We start from the raw sequence: 18306 nt of genomic DNA on the forward strand, positions 1-18306 counted from the left end.
TTGGTTATGACAGCATACTACTTTTAGAGCCCGTTTTTGCTTTGTTGGCCAGGGGCTAGAGCCTAACGCTCCTATCAAGATGCCGTGGTTACCTGCATGTACCACGCGGTAAAGTCATCTAAAGTAGATACTCGCCGGACGCTTTTCAGAACATGGCTTCTCGCCTGCCTGCTCCAACGTCTTGTACAGGCTTCGCTATCCTGCCCAATCCCGTCAGCCTGGGAATCTCGGCTGTCTGTGTCTTGCACCTCTGCCCGTGTCAAGCTCCGGGCATTGGATGGTCTCAGCTGAGCCCGGAACAGTGAACACCGCACTTGGATCTCTATACATGTTGCCCCGAGCGCGCAACAAGTGGCACATGCTAGACGTTGCTGGTAAGGATGCTTCCTTGCCGATAAACCTCCGCCAACGATACGAACGTCTCTGGCCCTGAGACGGCTTTCCCGCAAGTGACCTCATGCTCAACACGTCTCGTTGGAGCTTCGCGCATCCTTCGCATCTGCAATTGGGCGGGTCGTCACAGCTGTCCCGCAAGCTGACCGCCATAATATCTTCCGTCCCCCAAGCAGTCAAACGGCCACGATGCGAGTGGACGGGCGCTTTCCATGATCTGATGCAGCGTGCATATCATCTTGTTCCAGAGCGGAGACATCCCTGTTCTGAGGTTTCGCCTAGCATACAAAGTGGATTTAGCCTCAACGCTGCAACCAGGATGCCCCAGGGCGGTGAGCACACTTTTCTCGAATTTTTCTTTAACGGAAGTTTTCCCACTGGCATGCGGCCAACCCTCGGCAACGTTAATACGCGAACGACAAAAAGCGTTCTCACTAGATGGGGCTTCATACTTCTTTGTGCGTTGCTGATAACATGTCACGATGCACGGAAAAAGCACAATGGATGATGCTGCCGAGCTGGATCTTCTGGCACATCGGTTTCAGCAGCCTCCACTCCGCATTGCGACCACACCCCCAAACATTGCGCACGCGAGTTGCCATCACTTCCGATGGTTGTGCAGGGATTGCGCATATGTCTTTCCCTGATGGGGACAGGCGCATAGAACCAGGTCCGGTCTGCATGTGCAGCACAGCGTCACCTTTTGTGGGGAACTGGAAGGTATGGCGCCGCACTTGTCCAGTGGGCAAACAGATTCACGGATGCGCTACGTATCTTCCCCAGACGAAGTGTGGACTGGATGAGGAAGTTGGCAAGTCGTGAAAGACGGTGAAGATGCATGTTTGTTTGCTTGTTCCCACACTCAACGACATGTCTGTAGATGACATGCATCTTTATCTGACTCGGCAAGTTGAATGCTGTGCATGATGATTACGACCGCCACTGATGCGTGAGCCCAACGTGCTCGACGGTATGAGATGCCAGATCCCAGGCACACATGCAAAAACATGGCATGCCCGGATGATAAGACAGAACAAAGTTCGGGCAACCGATGTCGCGTTCCAGAGTGCTGTGACGCGATTTCCTCTAAATGCCCATGATCCCGACTGCAGATCTCGCTTGACCTTCTGTTGGCTCCCAGGTTACGATGGTCGCGATCTGGGAATTGCCGCTTTGAGCCTTTCCCCTCCATCGCCAATATGCGTAAAGTTGACGTCGTTTCAACAAAACTAGGTCTGCTCGTACAACGCCGCAACTTGGGGTAGTGAGAGTTTAACTCGCGTTATCTATAATAGCGGCAAACCTCCACAATCTCGATGTTCTCGATGGTGGTGAATGTGGGGGAGGCGATACGGTGAGTTATCATCTCCACAGCGACCACCATGGCTTCTGTGTAACTGGGGATCCGGCTGGTGCAGCAAGCGGCTGCTCACCCGAGGTGGTGGTCTCGGCCAATTTTTGCCGCATGCCCTTCCTCGGCCTCAACTGCAACCACCAGGTCGTGCCGAAATTGTAGCGTTTTATGTCAACGACTTCCAGCCCACTTTCTTCGACAATCTTGCCGATGTCTTTGTTCCACCAGCAGCCGTGTTCGTCCGCATGAGCGGGAGCTGTCTTGTCCAGCATGCTGTTGAGCCACTCGTAGTGCGACTTACCGTGCTCTAGAAGTAGGATCTGGCCATTCTCATTGGTCGACGCTTCTAGGTTCTGGAGCAGCTTCACGGGCTCATGCGTAGAGCACAGTCCCATGGTTTGTATCACCGTGTCGTATCCGTCTTGGGCACCATATGGAGGCGTTATCGGGTCTGTGGCAGACTGTTGCTTGAAAAAGACACGGCTAAAGTATTCCTTGTGCGTGTCGTTCCACTTCCGCTTTGCAACTGCCAACATGGGCCCGCTTGAGTCGAGCAACGTCACTGTCGCGCATTGCTTGGTCTTGTAGTAAGGTATGTTCCTACCAGTACCAACAGCCACCTCCAACACGTGCCCCTTGGCCATAGAAGTAAGCTTCTTGCGCTTCCTGGTCAAGAAGAGTAGCGTCTCAGACGTGTCAACCTTCTCGTCATAGCCTTCGGCCTCTTTGTCGAATCGGTCTGAGAGATCTTCTGGCAAGTCCTTCAAGTCGCTATCCTGTGTCAACGACGTGTAGAGCATCGTCGCGTATGTGCCCATTCCGAATGCGATCATGCCGACGCCGAACATTGGCCATTGTCTCCATCTCCGTAGTTTTGCCTGATGATGTGCCGACCTGAGTTCCTCATCCGACAGGCGCTGCAGATCCGACAGCGTTGGACGTGCTGCCCATACTCGCTTCAATGCTTGCTCAGGTGTTTGGTTGGCGGGGGCTCGAAGTGGTAGGTCGTTGTCGTGCTGCGCTCGTTGTATGCGTCTGTGTAGTGGTATAGCGGGCTTTGTGGGTATCGCAGGTTTTGCAGGAAACGACTTTGGGGGCTTCGGGAGCTTCGCCATGGCGACGCAAGCAGACACAGAATACCTGAGGAACGAGTGACTGTGAGACGCAAAGAGTGAAGCCGTCGAGCAACAATTGAAGTCTCAAATCTTTCGATGCGCCGACCCAATCGCTCGGTAGCGTCAAAGCTTCCATGCCGCCACGAGGTTATCCACCGTGCCCAGCCGACGCACGCCCTTCAGACAACGATATCGGCCCATCAGCGGCACTTGCACGCCGTTCGCGCTCATGTAGGTTAACTTTTTTTCTCATGTCTTTCCTTTCTTTTGCGCAGTTGTTGCATTTCTATACGTCTTGACTTTGTGCGCAATGGCTTCTTCTGCATCCCCCGAGATACCCTCATCCATCTTGATCGTCGGCAGCGGCGCATTTGGACTTTCCACTGCCTATTCATTATGTCAAAACCCGCGGTACAACGACACCTCGATTACTATCATAGACCGTCAGCCTTTTCCTACGCCTGATGGCTCGAGTGTAAGTAGAGCATCTAATCTACTCTGTTTCAACACCTTGCTCTAGAGCAACACATTCGCCAGTGGAGTCAACCTGTTCAACCAAAATCAAACGCTTAAGCAAAAGCATCTAGATTGACACTTCACGAATCATCCGTCCTGATTATGCTGCCACACGCTACACCCGTCTCGCAACCATCGCGCAACACCGCTGGCGAACCGACTTTGCGACCGAACACTACCATGAGGTCGGCCTATGTGTGACAGCTTGGGGTCCGGAGCAGAAGTACGTTTCTGGATCACTCGCAAACGTCCGCGCGATCGGAACAGACAAAGTAGAAGTGCTGAACTCGCCGGAGGACATACAAAAAGTATGTGGTCTGGAAGGCAAAGACCCATGGGGCAACGGTAGCACCGGATACGTGAATTGGAGTTCAGGCTGGGCAGACGCAGAGGGCGCGATGATGTGGCTGAGGGAGAAGGTCGAGAAGCTGAACAGGGTGAAGTTCGTCACAAAGGCCGTGAAGAAGCTGTTGATTGATCACAAAACCAACACCGTCTCCGGCGTGCGATTTAACGACTCGACCGAGCTCAAGGCGGACCTGACGATGCTGGCGGCAGGCGCATGGACGGCGTCGCTCATCGATCTCCGAGGCATCTGCAAAGCGACTGGGCAAGCTCTGTGCTACATGCCCATCTCCAAGGAGGAGGAAGCGAAGATGTCTACACGGCCAACTATCCTGAACCTCTCCCATGGCTTGTTCATGATTCCGCCTTCCAAGCGCCTCCTCAAAGTCGCGCGTCACGGCCACGGCTACCTCAACCCGACCACTATCCCACATCCGGAGTCAGAGGACCCCAATGAGACAATCACCATCTCCCTACCATACACACACGTTGACGATCCGTCACAGGCAGTCCCAATCGAGGGCCAACGCCAATGCCGAGACTTCCTCGCAGCCATACACCCTTCCCTCGCCGCACCCTCGCGACCATTCACCAAATCGAAGATTTGCTGGTACACTGATACTAGGGATGGCGACTTTTTGATCTCGTACCATCCCAAGTACAAAGGGCTGTTTCTGGCGACGGGTGGCTCGGGACATGGCTTCAAGTTTTTGCCTGTTATTGGCGACAGTATTGTGGAGTGTATGGAAGGCAGGACGCCGGATGACTTCAGGGGCCGATGGGAATGGCCAGCTGAGCGTGTGCCGGAAGAGCAGTGGGCCGGTGATGGAAGTCGTGGTGGACCTGTTGGTATGATTTTGGAAGAGGAGATGGCGAAGAGCCGGCAGAAGTTGTAACCGTTCATGTGCCCAGACACTTCTTGTTGATATAAATATCTTCAGTTCGTTTTTCGTTACTCTCTTCTTTACATCTAAAACCATTGCTTTATTCTCAAACCCTGACTGCACCGCTGAATGTCTGGGGAGTGTGTCGCTTCCGTTAGAAGGCTAGACATAAACGGGTCATGGAAACTTCACGCCATGCCCTCTGCTTTTCAAGAACCACTGCCTGTTCTACATGTACTCCTCCTCGGAAAAGCTTTGTATAAATCTAAGGTCTGAAAATCTAGAGTCTGATGTCCCTGGTCTATCATCATGTTCATGCGAAAACGCCAGTGAAGAGGGCGTGTTGTTCTCTTGTTGCCACCAGCACGACAAAAAACTGCGAAAGCAGACCATGAACGACAACCAAGAAGCACCAATCCCTATGGTCATGAGCGGTGCTGCGTCCATGAAGTCAACTTCCGCGCATCTTCGTGTTGGTATACATGTCATCCACCCACACTACCTATACCTCCCGCACACCAAGAACTAATTCTTCTTTCCAAAACAACGATTTCTACAACACATGGTCGTGGCGTGGTTGCGCTCGTCTCAAAAAAAAACGTCAACAGTGATTCGATGGGACCACCGAAATTAAGTCACTTATTACCAAAAAAATGGTCTGGTATTTGGGTATGTCTTCGTCCTCGAAAAGACCGCAGACCACATCAAAGCCCAGTGTTTCCCGTTGGTTATGTTCTCCGACATACGCAATAGATGGACATATTGTCTCTTCCCTATTGTTACCAAAATCACTACCCGCGAGATCATGACCAAAACGAGAGAGTTAATCGATCATGGATGCTGCTTCTGCCAATGCAGCGTTCCTAGCATGTTTCTGAGCATATAAATGCCTACCTCTCACAGCTTGGATACTCTTCTTTATACTCGAACTCACTTACCTTTTCCAAACGTCGAAAACAAAAAATTATGGTCGTGGCGCGTTTCGCTCTCCTCAAGGGCTCAGTTCGCCATCTCATAGGTACTCTCCAAACCATACCACCTGATGTTATCAAAATATCATACCATAGAAGCTATGTTTTTGCTTTTTGAGCGATTCACACACAAATTCAGACGGAGATACTTAATGACGCTCATCTTCTCTGCGCGCCAAGCTCATACCCCGTGCACCTTACTGCATGCATAAATATCCAGCAGCTCTATGAAATTAATTCCTATCCATGCCAACAACTACTCCCCTTGTTTTCAAAACACACTAGCAAGCATGACATGTTGGTGACGTGTTCTGCTCTCCTCAAAACCACCCCCTCTCATATCTATATGAACACTCGGAGCTAGCCCTGCCACTATCAAATTTGTTCACTCAACGTCGATGTCTTTCTTCGCCAACGAGTTACGAGGTACTTAAAAATTCGGTTGCCCCAAGTCCGACATCTACACTACGCGCCAAGATCACATGCTGGGCATCTTACCGCGTGTATAAAATATCACTCTATACTTCCGATAATTCTGTTCATATCCAAGCCTGCTTAATCTTCTCCAAAACCTGATGAGAACGCCCGGATGTTGGTGGCGCGCTCTGCTCCCTTCAAAAGAAAATATCAAACGCATCATGTGGAAGTTCTGAGTTATGCCTTACACCTACCAAAAGATGATTCGAATAATTGGCATGTCTTTATTTTTTTGGCTGGATCTGAGTCTAGTTCAATTTGTATTGGCTGGGTTCTCTGCCCAAAAGTCCACATTGCTAGTGGCAATTTCTATCTCATACAATCGGAGCAGTGTGACTAATAAAGAAGCCTTATCGAAAGATGACGTTGAACTTGCCATGAGTGGAGTTTGTCCGAAAGCATATTGCGAAAACTAGCAACGAAGGTAGTAATGTTGCGCGATCGGCTGAAGAGGTGCTACTTGGAAACTTGACAGTATCGTAGAGTCCACTCATTGAATGCGCCGCTGTGGTCAGTTCGGTCGTCATGTCTAAAATCAACATCACATGGAAGTTTGCGGGAAGAGCTATGATTATGTCGAAGTTCAAAAGTTTGATTGGATAAAGTCTACACAAGAATCGAAGATAACGAAAAGCAAAGCCTCCACGAAGCCGTGTCGTCTACATACTGCATCACCTCACAGCCTTAGCACCGACGTCTCTTACTCTAAGCACGGCTGAAGCACTTGGTGACAAGTGCCTGGTCAGTCGAACCGTTGGGAGTCAATCCAAGGACGTAGCTCTGGTCGAAAGCACCAGCCGACCAGCCAATGTAACCGAGGTAGACATCGCTGTTCTTGTTCAAGCTAGCGAGAGCAGCGCAGACATCAGTCTCGCACGAAGCAGTGTTACCACCACCGACCTCGGACAGGATAGCCTGGCGCTTGTTGGTGCGGAGCCAGGTGGCAAGGGGAACGAAAGAGTCCTCGACGTGGTCGCTGGTGCATTCGGCGTGGGTACCAGAGTTGTCGCTGTCGAGGTAACGGTGGACGTCGAAGATGATCTTGTCGGTCGTGCCGTCGGTGTCCTTGACCTTGAGGAGGGAAGGACCGCTGGCAGTGGGGAAGGTACCCGCGGATGTGTAGTCGGTTCCAGGGACGAGAATCATCTGGGACTTGGCGCCTGCCTTGCGGATGGCGTTGACGGCAGCCTGGGCGGAGTCGGCCCAGGTGGACATGGTGAGGTCGTGGGGCTCGTTCATCAGGCCGAAAGCGATCTTGCTCTCAGACGCGTACTTGGTCGCGATCTTGGACCAGATGTCGGCGAACTGGTCGTTGGTTGGGCCGCCCTGGCCAATGATCTGGCCGTTCCAGCGGGCGTAGTTGTGGAGGTCGATGAGGCAGACAGCGCCGGTGGCCAAGCAGCCTTGGACGAGCTTGTCGTAGGCTCCAGCGACAGTGGCATCAAGGGCACCACCGAGCTTGTTGCCGACAAGGTGCTGCCATCCGATGGGAAGACGGTAGATGTTAAGCTTGTCGTCCTTGGTGAAATGCTGCATCTGAGCAATTCCGTTCGCACCGGGGTCGACGTAGGCTCCGCTGCAGGATCCAGATGTGTCGCATCCGAAATCGAAACCAGCAATGTTCATACCAGCATACTGGGTCTTTCCGCTGGACGAGGCAGGAGCGGCAGCTACAGCAGCGGCCTTGTTGGTAGCAGCAGCGGCTGCCTTGGTGGAAGTCTTGGTCGCAGGAGTCGAGGTTCGTGCCATAGTGACCATGGTGGTCTTGGGAGCAGCAGGGGCCGCGGCTCCTGAGCCAGCGCCAGGAACACACTGAGAGTACCAGTCGTTCTGGACCTCACAGTGGTAGCCAGATACACAGGCAGTGGCACCGGTGAAGCCTTGTCCACCACACTGCGCGTAAGCCGCCCCCTGGGCGGCGTAGGCACCGCTTGCTGCAAGAGCAGCGAATGCGAAAGAGTAGCGAGCCATTGAAACGAAGTTTGAATAAGGATAGACTTGGGTAGGCAAAGAAAGGATGAGAATGTAGATAGCACAAGTAGAAGCAAAGGATTGAAACTTCACAGATGTGATGGAGAACCAAGAAAACAGCGGATGGTTTGCGCTTTTATCATCTCATGGAAAGGGTACCCAGAAGGTCGTGCCCTTGCGCTTCCAAACCGTTCGAGACCTGATTCCAGGTCGACGGGATGGCGGCATATTGTCTCCGCATTGTTCCCACCGTTTCATGATCATTACCGAGATGTTCGGTGGTATTACCGGGGACCGTAGTGGCTGTGAGCAGAATATCACGGAGATGTATTGCTGTATGGCGTCTGGAGCTGTCAGTGCTGTCACCGGGACGCGGCGGCTAGGTCAAGCGAGATGGTAGGCCCACTTTTCGGCTTACTGACGCGCCGTTTCGAGCCCGTTTGCTTTGTTCAGTGAAACGACTAGGCTTGTATTTGTGGAGAACGGCGTATGTCTCTTCATTTCGCCAAGATGAGAGGGGGGTACACAAGCTTCAGGATTGGGGAGATCCGAAGCTTGGTATGCTTAATCAAGAGCGCGCCATCGTGATGAGAGGCCGTGTCTCGATAGGTCCTTTCGTCGCATGTCTTAGTTCTAGAACGTCGGTTCGCGGTTATTGTTTTGCTGGTGGTTGCACATACTGACGTCTTGCAGTTCCGATCATGAAGTTGTAGCAAGTGCAGCCGCGGCTCCAGCACTCTAGCCCTCACAAGGTTATAACCGGTGGGAGAAGCTGACACTGTGGATTCTTTAGTTGTTTTACAAAACATCATATCGGTAACGTGTAGACAGCGATGATCTCATTCATTATATGCTACCAACAGGTGCGGCAAAGATCTGTGAGACACCACGCCAAGCGACATTACAGTTGGACACGCAAAGGGCGTTTGCATTACCTGTGCGCCTATCAAGATACCCCTTCATCATCTAGGCAGGTGTTTTGTGAATTCTTGCCACATATAATGCTGCACCCAAGTACTTTGTTAGTAGAGTTATCGCGTGACAAGCTTGAGTCGTTGATTAGATGGGGTGGCTTGACTAGCTGCGTGGCTTGGAACTACTTGGACTTTGGTTCCCAAGGTCCCTCTTACGCCCGGACCAACACACTTCACACAACCTTCGAACGAAACTATCAGCACCTTAGCATGTTGCTTTGGACACTTTCACGCTCAGCCACTTTCGAATCCGTCGACCGTCGGATCGCATAGCACTACTTCGGTCATGTTGTAAAAGCTCAGCCTCGTCAACTGGGCGCCTCGCCTTGGCTGCATGACACCGGGACGTCATTTGCAGCCTGCCCAGGTGGTAGATCGCAAGTCCTTTCTAATGCTACTTTCCTCCCTGTCAATCCGCTTGACTTTGTTGCATTCCTTCTTGCGTTTTTCTCCTCTAGGTCTTCGCCCGCTATACAGGCCCAAGTGGCAATATGCTAGGCTTGCTATGAGGTTGATTGAAAGATATTGTGGCTTAGGTTGGCTCAGTTACTGCTTACTCGAAAACAAGGGTGTTATGCGAGCTGACGTACAGATATGAGAAGCGGGTGGTTTGGCCTCAAGCTGCCTTCTAGCGCGTCTTAATCCACCATCTAGGACTCGCAGCGAGCATATTTTCCTTCTCTATGCACATTATACCAGCGAGGGGCACCCGACTGCCGAAAGGATGGAGCACAAACATCTAATAGACCCCGACCTCATCGATCATAACGCTTCTGCGCAGGCGGTACATAATAAGATTGAAGCACCAGTGGACAATATGGTGGTATCCACACTGGGAGAAAATGGTCAGGACGATTCAATGCAGCCTGGAGAACGGCCCGAGAAGCCACTTATTTCTTCAAAGCATCATGGAACCCGTCTTTACCACTCTGGTTACGTCCTTGTGTTGGTCTTGCTCTATGCGGCACTCGCGCTTTTCGCCTGGATTGTGACGTGTACCCTAACATTTCATCCGATAACGTCAACGTCAAATTATGGTCTGCTATCCTTACAACTTTTTGAGAGAGTGCCAGCTGACAAATCTGGTGCCTAGGTGTGAATTTTGACGTACCGCATGCATACGGTTGGACTGGAGCCTCTGTTGTCCACTCATTTTACACCAAGAACGAAGAGTGGCTCCAAGCTGCTCAGTTCATACACTCAGTTGTGGCCGTTCTCACTCTCCCTCTCGTTTCCGCAGTATGCTCCAAGGTCGCTGCCACTTTTCTACAGCAACAGGGCCAGCGAAACTTAACACTGCGTCATACCATAGTTTTGGCTGACCGTGGCTGGTCCGATCCCGATATATACGTAAAGCTCATGACAGGCAGGTACAAAAAGTACGGAAGCAAGCTGCTCATTTTCGCAATCATGCTGAACATCATCGGTACTCCCAAGCCGCCTTGTTGAGATGATCAAGTATCGATAAGAATAGGCGGAATCATCGCGCCTCTCCGAACCCTGTTCATATCCACGAAAACAATTAAAACGCCTACATTCCCGGACATGGTTCCCTCTTTGACCGATATCCTGGATCAATTCGACAACGAGGACTTGCCTGACCTGAACATGATACCCGTCAAGGTTCGATCGGCTATGGCTGCCACGAGCAATCTCAGTCCACAAGGTCGACTGTGGACCAGCAAACCCATCAAGTGTGGTCAAGCCGTTGTAAAGTTAGATGCGACTGCACTACCCATGAACTGCGTCCTGCCAAATATGGCGTTTGGCAACATGTCGTTACTCCCGGATCCTTTTTTCGCCGAATTACCTGCAGGTTATAGTACGGGCCTCATCCGACAATACCTTCCGCGAATGAATTCTACAGCTCATCGGGTAGTCATCACAGAGCCTGAGTTTCCCACAAACTGCGCTGATCTGCCGGGTGCCTTCTATGTTAGGTACGCAGCGACGAACCCGAACTATATCGCCATAACAGGTTGGGGAAACTGGAGCCTGGAAGTTTGCATGCCAGCGAACTTGACGCAGTCGCCGTGGCGTGCTGTACGCACCCGCTAAGATATCACCGAAGAACTCTATCTTAATATTTCTCTGGTATCAGCCGACCTTATGCAGCAGGACGTAACACCTGAAGATCAAGCACGACGACGTCCAAAGACAGGTAGCCAACTTTGTGCACTCACTGTATTGGAACTACTTCGATGGGTGCAAGGGCGATCGCATCACGAATGCCTTCACATCCACTGCGTTTCTCGCCAACGAGGCATGGCTCTCCTCTACAGCATTCATGAAAACTTGGTCTGTGACGTACGACCACGGTGCCGACACCCTCGTGCCTGTTATATCGCGTACCGGCATTCTAGTCATCTCCATCCTTCTCGGCGTCTTTTTGGCATCGCTTCTAGGCCTCGCAATCTACAGCGCTGTCTTGCCGCGTTGGACCGATCGGCTGGATGCCTTCGCCATGTTGCGCATCGGCGCTTCCATCTCCGACAAGATCCAATTTCGAATCATCCCGGACGCTCAGCGCGTTCATGTGTTGGATGAACTGCCGGGATGGATCGGCGATGCGGCCAGTGTTGAGGATGCGCAGGGCGAACTGGCGCTTGGCGGTCCTGGACGACTTGATAGGAAGCGAAAGTTCGCTGCGTACGTTATACGGGATGCCGGGAACGGAAATGAATCATGACGATAGTAAATTCGGAGAAAAGGCGTATTACTCAGTGATATCTATAAAGCACTATATCTGGGATTTGCGCTACGAAGCGCGTGATTTACTGTGTCATGATGGTCTGAAACCCGCCCGCAGCGAACAAAGACTGCGAGAACTCGGCAAGGGAAGTAACGACAGATTCCTGTACTGTGGAAGAGGCACTAAGATGCACAAAATCCCTACAGTCGCCAAGACATCGTCGGCCTACTTCGTCTTGACTATGTATGTAGCTCCCCAAGGGCACTACTATAGCGAGTAGCTGCGCTTCGATAGCTGAATGTCCTTACGCCCACGGATTTGATGGTGTCCAGAACTGAGAGCACGTCTGCTGGAACAGTTCCTGCCGCGATGACTTTACTTTTCAGTTTCGATCGCTTGGTCGCGCTAGTGAACGAAGATGAACAGACAAGAACTAAAACAACATGAGGTGTAGGCTTGCTTCGTATTACATGACGCACACTATGATAAGCGTGGTCCTAAATCACCAATCATCAGGTTGCATGTCATCCATCCAATCATGTTGCAGAAGCTCAGCCTCTCTAGCATTGCGCCTCGCCTTAGCTGTACAACACTAAGAAGTCATCTTCAGCCTGGTGCGTCGTAACTTTTTCACGATATCTCCGTTCTTCCCATTCAATCTGCTCGACGATATGGAAGCTCTTGTCGCTGTCGGCCTCGCTGGCAATGTCGTGCAGTTAGTGCAATTCTCCAGTCAGCTCATTTCTCTCGCTAAGGAGATCAAGAAGAAAGGCGCTCCCTCGTCCCTGGTCGATCTGCGTAAGGTCGCTCAAAACCTCATACAACAAACTCGGATAATAATGACTCGGCTGAAAGCGAATACAGCCATACTTGAGCAGGAAGAGCAGGTATGCCGCGCAAGCACAGTAACTAAACATCTGGGCAAACACTAATGTATGTAGCATTTACTCGATGTGGCCACTGACTGCGAAAAAGCTGGAGAGGAGTTCATCAAATATATTGATCAGCTGATTACGGTGTCGAAGTCTTCCTCACGCTTAGAGAGTGTTCAGGCCAGTATCAAGGTAAAATGGCGTCATAGTAAGATTGAAGCGTATATCTCTAGGCTGGACAAGTTACAAGGGTCTCTTTCGCTTGCAACAGTGCTTTCTCTACGCAACAAGGAGATCGGTAACCACCACGAGGTCCTTGAACATCTTAAATCAATAAAGGCAGAAGATGATGCACAAAAACAGAATGCCGATGAGCTGATAAAAGCTTTAAACCTCTTTCATGGTCTAGTCGAGCAGCAATCTGGTCCGAAGCTAGACATGTTGCAAAAACAGATGGATTCATGCATGGAGAACATCCAGAAAATTCGGTCCTCAGTCACCAGCACCCGAGAAGCAGAGATTTTGCGCTGGCTAGACTACCGGCAAAGAACATGGCGGTTCGAGGAGGTCGAAGAAGCACACCGAACGACGTTCGATTGGATATTCAGAAAACCATATGCAAAGACACCCTGGCATGATTTCGGTGCCCATCTTTCCGGGACGGATGTTCATGAACCATACTTCATAAATGGTAAAGCAGGGAGTGGCAAATCGACACTAATGAAGTACATCGTCTCGAATCCTCAAACAAAAGCAGAACTCCGTAAGTGGGCTGGTCAACACAAGCTTCTCAGTCCATACTTCTTCTCCTGGAATATTGGAACCCAACTACAAAAGAGCCGTACCGGTATGCTTCGCTCATTACTACATAGCGTACTCGCTCAGTGTCACGATCTTATACCTGCTGTATTTCCAACCCTGTTCGCCAACAGGATTCCCGTTGGCGGCGACGAACCGCCTTCTTATATCGAACTCAAGAATGCCTTCGAACGATTGAAGTTTCGCTCCGCATCCTTTTTGCGCATCTGTATCTTCGTGGATGGAGTTGACGAGTTTGAGGGAGACCATCGGGACATGTCAACCTTCCTCTGTTCCATGGCTTCTTCAGCGATCAAAGTCATAGTGTCGAGCCGACCGATAAATGCATGTCTCCATGTATTCAGGCACAGCCCGACACTAAAACTCCAGGACTTGACGCAGGATGACATGCAAGTTTTCATTCGGGATAAACTAAGTTCGCATCCAATGATGGTGGAACTCCAAGCCGAGTCGCCAGGAAAGGCAGCCATACTGCAAATGGAGATCCAGGAGAAAGCGGAAGGAGTGTTTCTGTGGGTTCGAATTGTCACCGGACTTCTATCGCGTGGATTGGAAGATGGAGATGATTTTGATGATCTTCTTCCTAAGCTTCGTGCTTTGCCATCTGATTTGCGGGACCTCTATACCCGGATGATGGAGAAGATGCCCGCAGACTATCAGTCACAAGCCTCTCAAATGTTCCAGATCTTTGAGTGGTGGAGGCTTCATTTTGCCGATACGGAGTTGGAGTTACTGCTACTAGCTTTTGCTATCAAACCATCGTCCACAGCGCTTAACTTAAGCACGGATGTTTGGAGTACCCAGATGAAAAAGGAGTTTTCTGAGAAAATCGAAACTCGTATCCGGAGCCGTTGTTGTGGGCTACTGGAGTTGCGCGAGGTCTCGGCTGTGAGCGTTTTTCAGCCTCCTACTCCAGTGGTCACTTATCTGCATCGATCTGTAGCCGAGTTTGTGACCAGCCGAGATTTGTGGGAAGACATGCTATCACGAACAAACGACATGAAATTCAGCCCTGGTATGCATGTCGCATCTGGACTCCTTTCCATCTTGAAAATTTCGAATCCTCCGTTAAGCGAAAATGAACGTTTAAGAGTGCAGTTAGGCTTCGATTTCAACAGAAACGACTACAGCGAACGGGTCTTGGAACTCGTTATGAATGCATGCCGCCGGACTGTCGATATAGAAGACTCATTCATGCTTGAATTCATGGAGGCTTTGGATAAGACAATGACTTCAAAAACCCAAGGTTTTGAGGGTTATCTGATCGATCAAAGATCTTGTCAGCTCTCTGTGCATTGGTCTGCTCGAATCACATCGTCATTTTTGGAACCAGAGATCCGAAATCTTCCCCGGCATATGCATATCTGGTCTCGAGCCAGCATCAATAGCTTCGCAGCTTACGAAGGGTCTCTTCCCTTTCTAAGAGCGGCCAATCGAACCTCCAGACTCGCGGACGTTGAGTTGCTCATACTATATGCATTAGGCAGCTGGGCGGACAGGAATGATTACTTGTCGGAACGACGGGAAACTCTTATGTTCTTGCTCAAAATCCTTAACGACTGCTCTGGACTTGGAATCGAGTCACCTATTGGAAACAATACTTTGTGGGAGTATGCAGTGGTTGTCGCTTCAGTTCTCCTGACAGACCCGAGAGACCAATCTGGGATCTGTCCATCATCCCCCAGATTTCTGCCAACGGTACCTATATCAAAACTATCACCATCCTACAATACACCAAAGCACGAGAACAATTGCTGTCGCGATACAAGCATCGAGCGCCTGGACAATGATACTGTTCTCGATCTCGATGGACGAGAGTGTGATGTGTTATTTGAGCACCCAAACACTGAAGAGAACAGCATCGAAATATGTGTCTCAGATATGCAACAGGGTATTGACATACTACTGCTGTTTCTATCTTCTACCGGAACTCCGAGAGAGTTACTCAACAAGGCGATACGGATGCCAGATCGGCCGACGTTCAAACCGGTGGAAATACTCCAAAATACACTACAAGAAACACTAGCTCAAAAACATGGAGTTAAACTTGCATGGAGTCTGCAACCAGAATATCATTTCCTCTATCAGCTGGCCGAGCTCCCGAAACCTGGTCAATGAACGGGTGAGTGAGTACCCAATCCTTTCGAACTAGGGAATTTCTAGCTCACCATATCCCATAGCTTCATGAAGTAGCGACGACTTATGAACTTGCTTTGTGTCATGTTATTGAAAAGAAAAAGGTACCATGCTTTCTCTATCTGATCATCGTTTAATGAAGTAGATCGGTTCATAGGTGAGCCATTTCTGTGATGTTCGGCAAAACTGACTGGATAGGTCTCTGTACCCACATGCCGCACCACAAGAACATTGAACAAAGCCGATAGATTATCAAATTTATAACATCGAAATTGGCGATCGTCTTGTTTTAATTGACGATTGTCGGATATCGCTTCCTATACCTCATATCCAGTGTCATGATATGTTTCATACATATGAATTTCCTCCCCTTCTTCTGTATGTTGAGCCGAGAGTGGTTCTGTAATCACTCAGCATCACTCTTGACTTCCAAAGGATATGGGTTGTTGCTTCCAATGTAGTATAGTCTATTAGTACTAGCCTTATCCCCACGATGCCTGCACGGCACGGTATCATCGGAATTGTACCCATATAGCTAAAGTTGTAGATTGCAAATGTCAACGTCGACCCAGATCAAGAGCGACTGAACAGGTACTCTGGTCCTCTACGGTTATCCAAGCCTCTATTCTTTCTTCATGTATCACTGATTGCCTTGCAACAACCCCAGCGCACTACCCACGAGTCGTCGCGTATACATACTTTTCCCCATTCATCATGCTCCGTCGTCATGAATTCGGGTATCTCAGTCGATTACGGAGGAAAGCGCTGCCTCCAACGATATCTCACTTATTCTCCGGGGTACTACAGCATAGACACGTTACTTTCCGCTCGGCAATAAAGTAGCAACCGACTCACTCTTACAATAAACCAATCGTCACGTCTCCCTTCACGCGCGCATAAATCTCGACCTGGGCTACATCAGCCCAATTGTCACATCACCCTTAACTCGGGCGTAAAGTTCTACCTCGACTTCAAGATCTAGTTCGATCTTGATTTTGAGCGAACTATCCTTTTCGCCTTCTTTCACGGGTCGGTCCGCGATGCGCGATTGGTGTACAGGAACCATGCGACGGCCCTTTCTGGGTTTTGCGATGGTGGCTTCTAGTTCAGTGTCTCCGCCGTCATCGTCCGAGGTTTGAGATGCTTGAGGCGCGGGAGCCTTCTCGATCTCGTTATTCTTGCTCTGGCCTCCGAGTTTCGAGGGCTTTTTCCTAGGAGTCTGAGGTGTTTCTGTGGTAGTGTTGTTGGTTGCGTCGCCGGCTGGGGATCTTACTATAGATCAGAATGATGTTTTGTGGTGGAACAAGAACACTGGAAGTGAGATTTTATGACTTACTCTGAAGACATGTCGATAGTACAATCTGATGTTTCAATTGAATCTGGAGAAGTCCTTGCTAAGATTCAATACCTAATCGAAGGAATGAAGGATATAGATGGTAAACTTGGAATCACACTGAGCTCTTCTCTTAAGCTGTAGATACCCGTTAGATGCCATGACGCAACAACGGCCCGAGACTGACAGAATCCACACTGAAACCTGTGCGCCTTTCTTATAACACCTCTCAATCAAGTTTCGTTCCCGTGAGAGCAAGGACACCTACCAGGTATAGGATCCTAGATCCATACCGACCGAGCACCGAGCGCAAAAGCAGGTTTAAATATGCTCAGACCATAACGCCATCATCTTCGCACAACTTCATCAGAGACCCAAGTATCATGGTGCTGGGAATTTTGACTGCTATCGCTGCTTGCCCCGCAATCATAGGCACAACTGAAGCAGTGCGTCAAGGCCAAAGACAAAATGCCAGGGAAAAGCATCGTGGCCTGAAGACGAACCTCTCCGTATCCTGTTCGCGAGCCACAAGAAGTGGTCGAGAAATCGATCAATGCGAAGTGGTACTCAGCGAAAACAAGGTGAAGCATTCCCTTCTGGGCTTGCGACCGACGCTTGTTGGATCCTGCCTTGAGCGTCACAGCTAACAAGACGATGCCAGCTTTATCTCAATGTACCGTCAGATGAGTTTCCGGACGGCCATCCCGAAGATCACCCATTTGCAGGCTACTTCCTGCCGTTCCCAGACCAAGACTGGGGACGACAGGGGGAAGGCATGGTATCGACCAACTCAGATGACCCACCCCAGTTGAACTGGATATATGTGGATCGCGACACTTGCGAAGTCAAACACGGCGATCGAGTTGCTTCAGAACCTCAGATCGTTGGCCCATGGGACGTGACAAGGATGGATCGCCGGGTCACATTCATGGGTTGGGAGGGGTTTATGGCTGTTCAATATGGACCTGGAGAGTGGGCGCTCTATTTCGATGTCGACGACAACGGGCTGCGAGGCGTTATTGGGGATGACTTGGTAAGGGTGGAGGTTGAGCTAGTACGGAAAGAAAGAAGGCAAAGACGGATGTCGTGTGGTCCGGGAGCCGGACCTGGGGCTGCGGTCGAAACTCCAAAAGACGACGACTAGCGTGGTGGCGCTGAAATCCATATGCTGGTGTTGAACAGGATCTCGGGATTTGGCGTTCTTATTTTGCTGGCCTCGGAGCCGAGCTCGATGATGGTCGGGCACTCAGAATCTCCACCCAACCCCGCCTCCCCTCCCAAGATTCTACTCTCCACCTCACCAACCCCCCCACCAAAAAAAAAGACGAGCAAAAATACAAAAACATACAACAGCGGGGATTCGCTAGTGGTCACCCACCTAACTACTAATCCGCCGGTACACTGCTTGTATATGGCTGAGCGGACGGGAAGCCTAATTTTCAGTGTCCTATGGT

At 50.4% G+C, this 18306-nt stretch overlaps 7 protein-coding genes across 7 annotated transcripts; 4 read left to right on the forward strand and 3 right to left on the reverse strand.

The window, feature by feature from the left end:
• Positions 1 to 1755: 1755 nt before the first annotated feature.
• AA0111_g796 (hypothetical protein) lies at positions 1756 to 2862 on the reverse strand (the record flags this gene model as incomplete). The annotated part of the gene is made up of 1 exon (XM_028654354.1): positions 1756 to 2862. One exon carries the CDS (start codon positions 2860 to 2862, stop codon positions 1756 to 1758), a length of 1107 nt encoding a protein of 368 aa, XP_028512176.1.
• A 310-nt stretch (positions 2863 to 3172) lies between these two features.
• AA0111_g797 (hypothetical protein) lies at positions 3173 to 4619 on the forward strand (the record flags this gene model as incomplete). The annotated part of the gene is made up of 2 exons (XM_028654365.1): positions 3173 to 3337; positions 3450 to 4619. 2 exons carry the CDS (start codon positions 3173 to 3175, stop codon positions 4617 to 4619), a joined length of 1335 nt encoding a protein of 444 aa, XP_028512175.1.
• A 2141-nt stretch (positions 4620 to 6760) lies between these two features.
• AA0111_g798 (Endoglucanase) lies at positions 6761 to 8026 on the reverse strand (the record flags this gene model as incomplete). The annotated part of the gene is made up of 1 exon (XM_028654376.1): positions 6761 to 8026. One exon carries the CDS (start codon positions 8024 to 8026, stop codon positions 6761 to 6763), a length of 1266 nt encoding a protein of 421 aa, XP_028512170.1.
• Positions 8027 to 10545: 2519 nt separating this feature from the next.
• AA0111_g799 (hypothetical protein) lies at positions 10546 to 11689 on the forward strand (the record flags this gene model as incomplete). The annotated part of the gene is made up of 2 exons (XM_028654387.1): positions 10546 to 11043; positions 11135 to 11689. 2 exons carry the CDS (start codon positions 10546 to 10548, stop codon positions 11687 to 11689), a joined length of 1053 nt encoding a protein of 350 aa, XP_028512169.1.
• Positions 11690 to 12363: 674 nt separating this feature from the next.
• On the forward strand, positions 12364 to 15501 carry AA0111_g800 (hypothetical protein; the record flags this gene model as incomplete). The annotated part of the gene is made up of 2 exons (XM_028654400.1): positions 12364 to 12579; positions 12634 to 15501. The coding sequence occupies 2 exons, from the start codon at positions 12364 to 12366 to the stop codon at positions 15499 to 15501; spliced, it is 3084 nt and encodes a 1027-aa protein (XP_028512065.1).
• Positions 15502 to 16432: 931 nt separating this feature from the next.
• Positions 16433 to 16866, reverse strand: AA0111_g801 (hypothetical protein; the record flags this gene model as incomplete). Its single annotated transcript, XM_028654411.1, has 2 exons — positions 16433 to 16787; positions 16856 to 16866. 2 exons carry the CDS (start codon positions 16864 to 16866, stop codon positions 16433 to 16435), a joined length of 366 nt encoding a protein of 121 aa, XP_028511925.1.
• A 369-nt stretch (positions 16867 to 17235) lies between these two features.
• On the forward strand, positions 17236 to 17996 carry AA0111_g802 (hypothetical protein; the record flags this gene model as incomplete). The annotated part of the gene is made up of 2 exons (XM_028654422.1): positions 17236 to 17433; positions 17514 to 17996. The coding sequence occupies 2 exons, from the start codon at positions 17236 to 17238 to the stop codon at positions 17994 to 17996; spliced, it is 681 nt and encodes a 226-aa protein (XP_028511926.1).
• Positions 17997 to 18306: the final 310 nt, after the last annotated feature.

Source organism: Alternaria arborescens (genome assembly GCF_004154835.1).
Source record: "Alternaria arborescens strain FERA 675 chromosome Unknown contig_1, whole genome shotgun sequence".
Taxonomy (NCBI): Eukaryota; Fungi; Ascomycota; class Dothideomycetes; order Pleosporales; family Pleosporaceae; genus Alternaria; species Alternaria arborescens.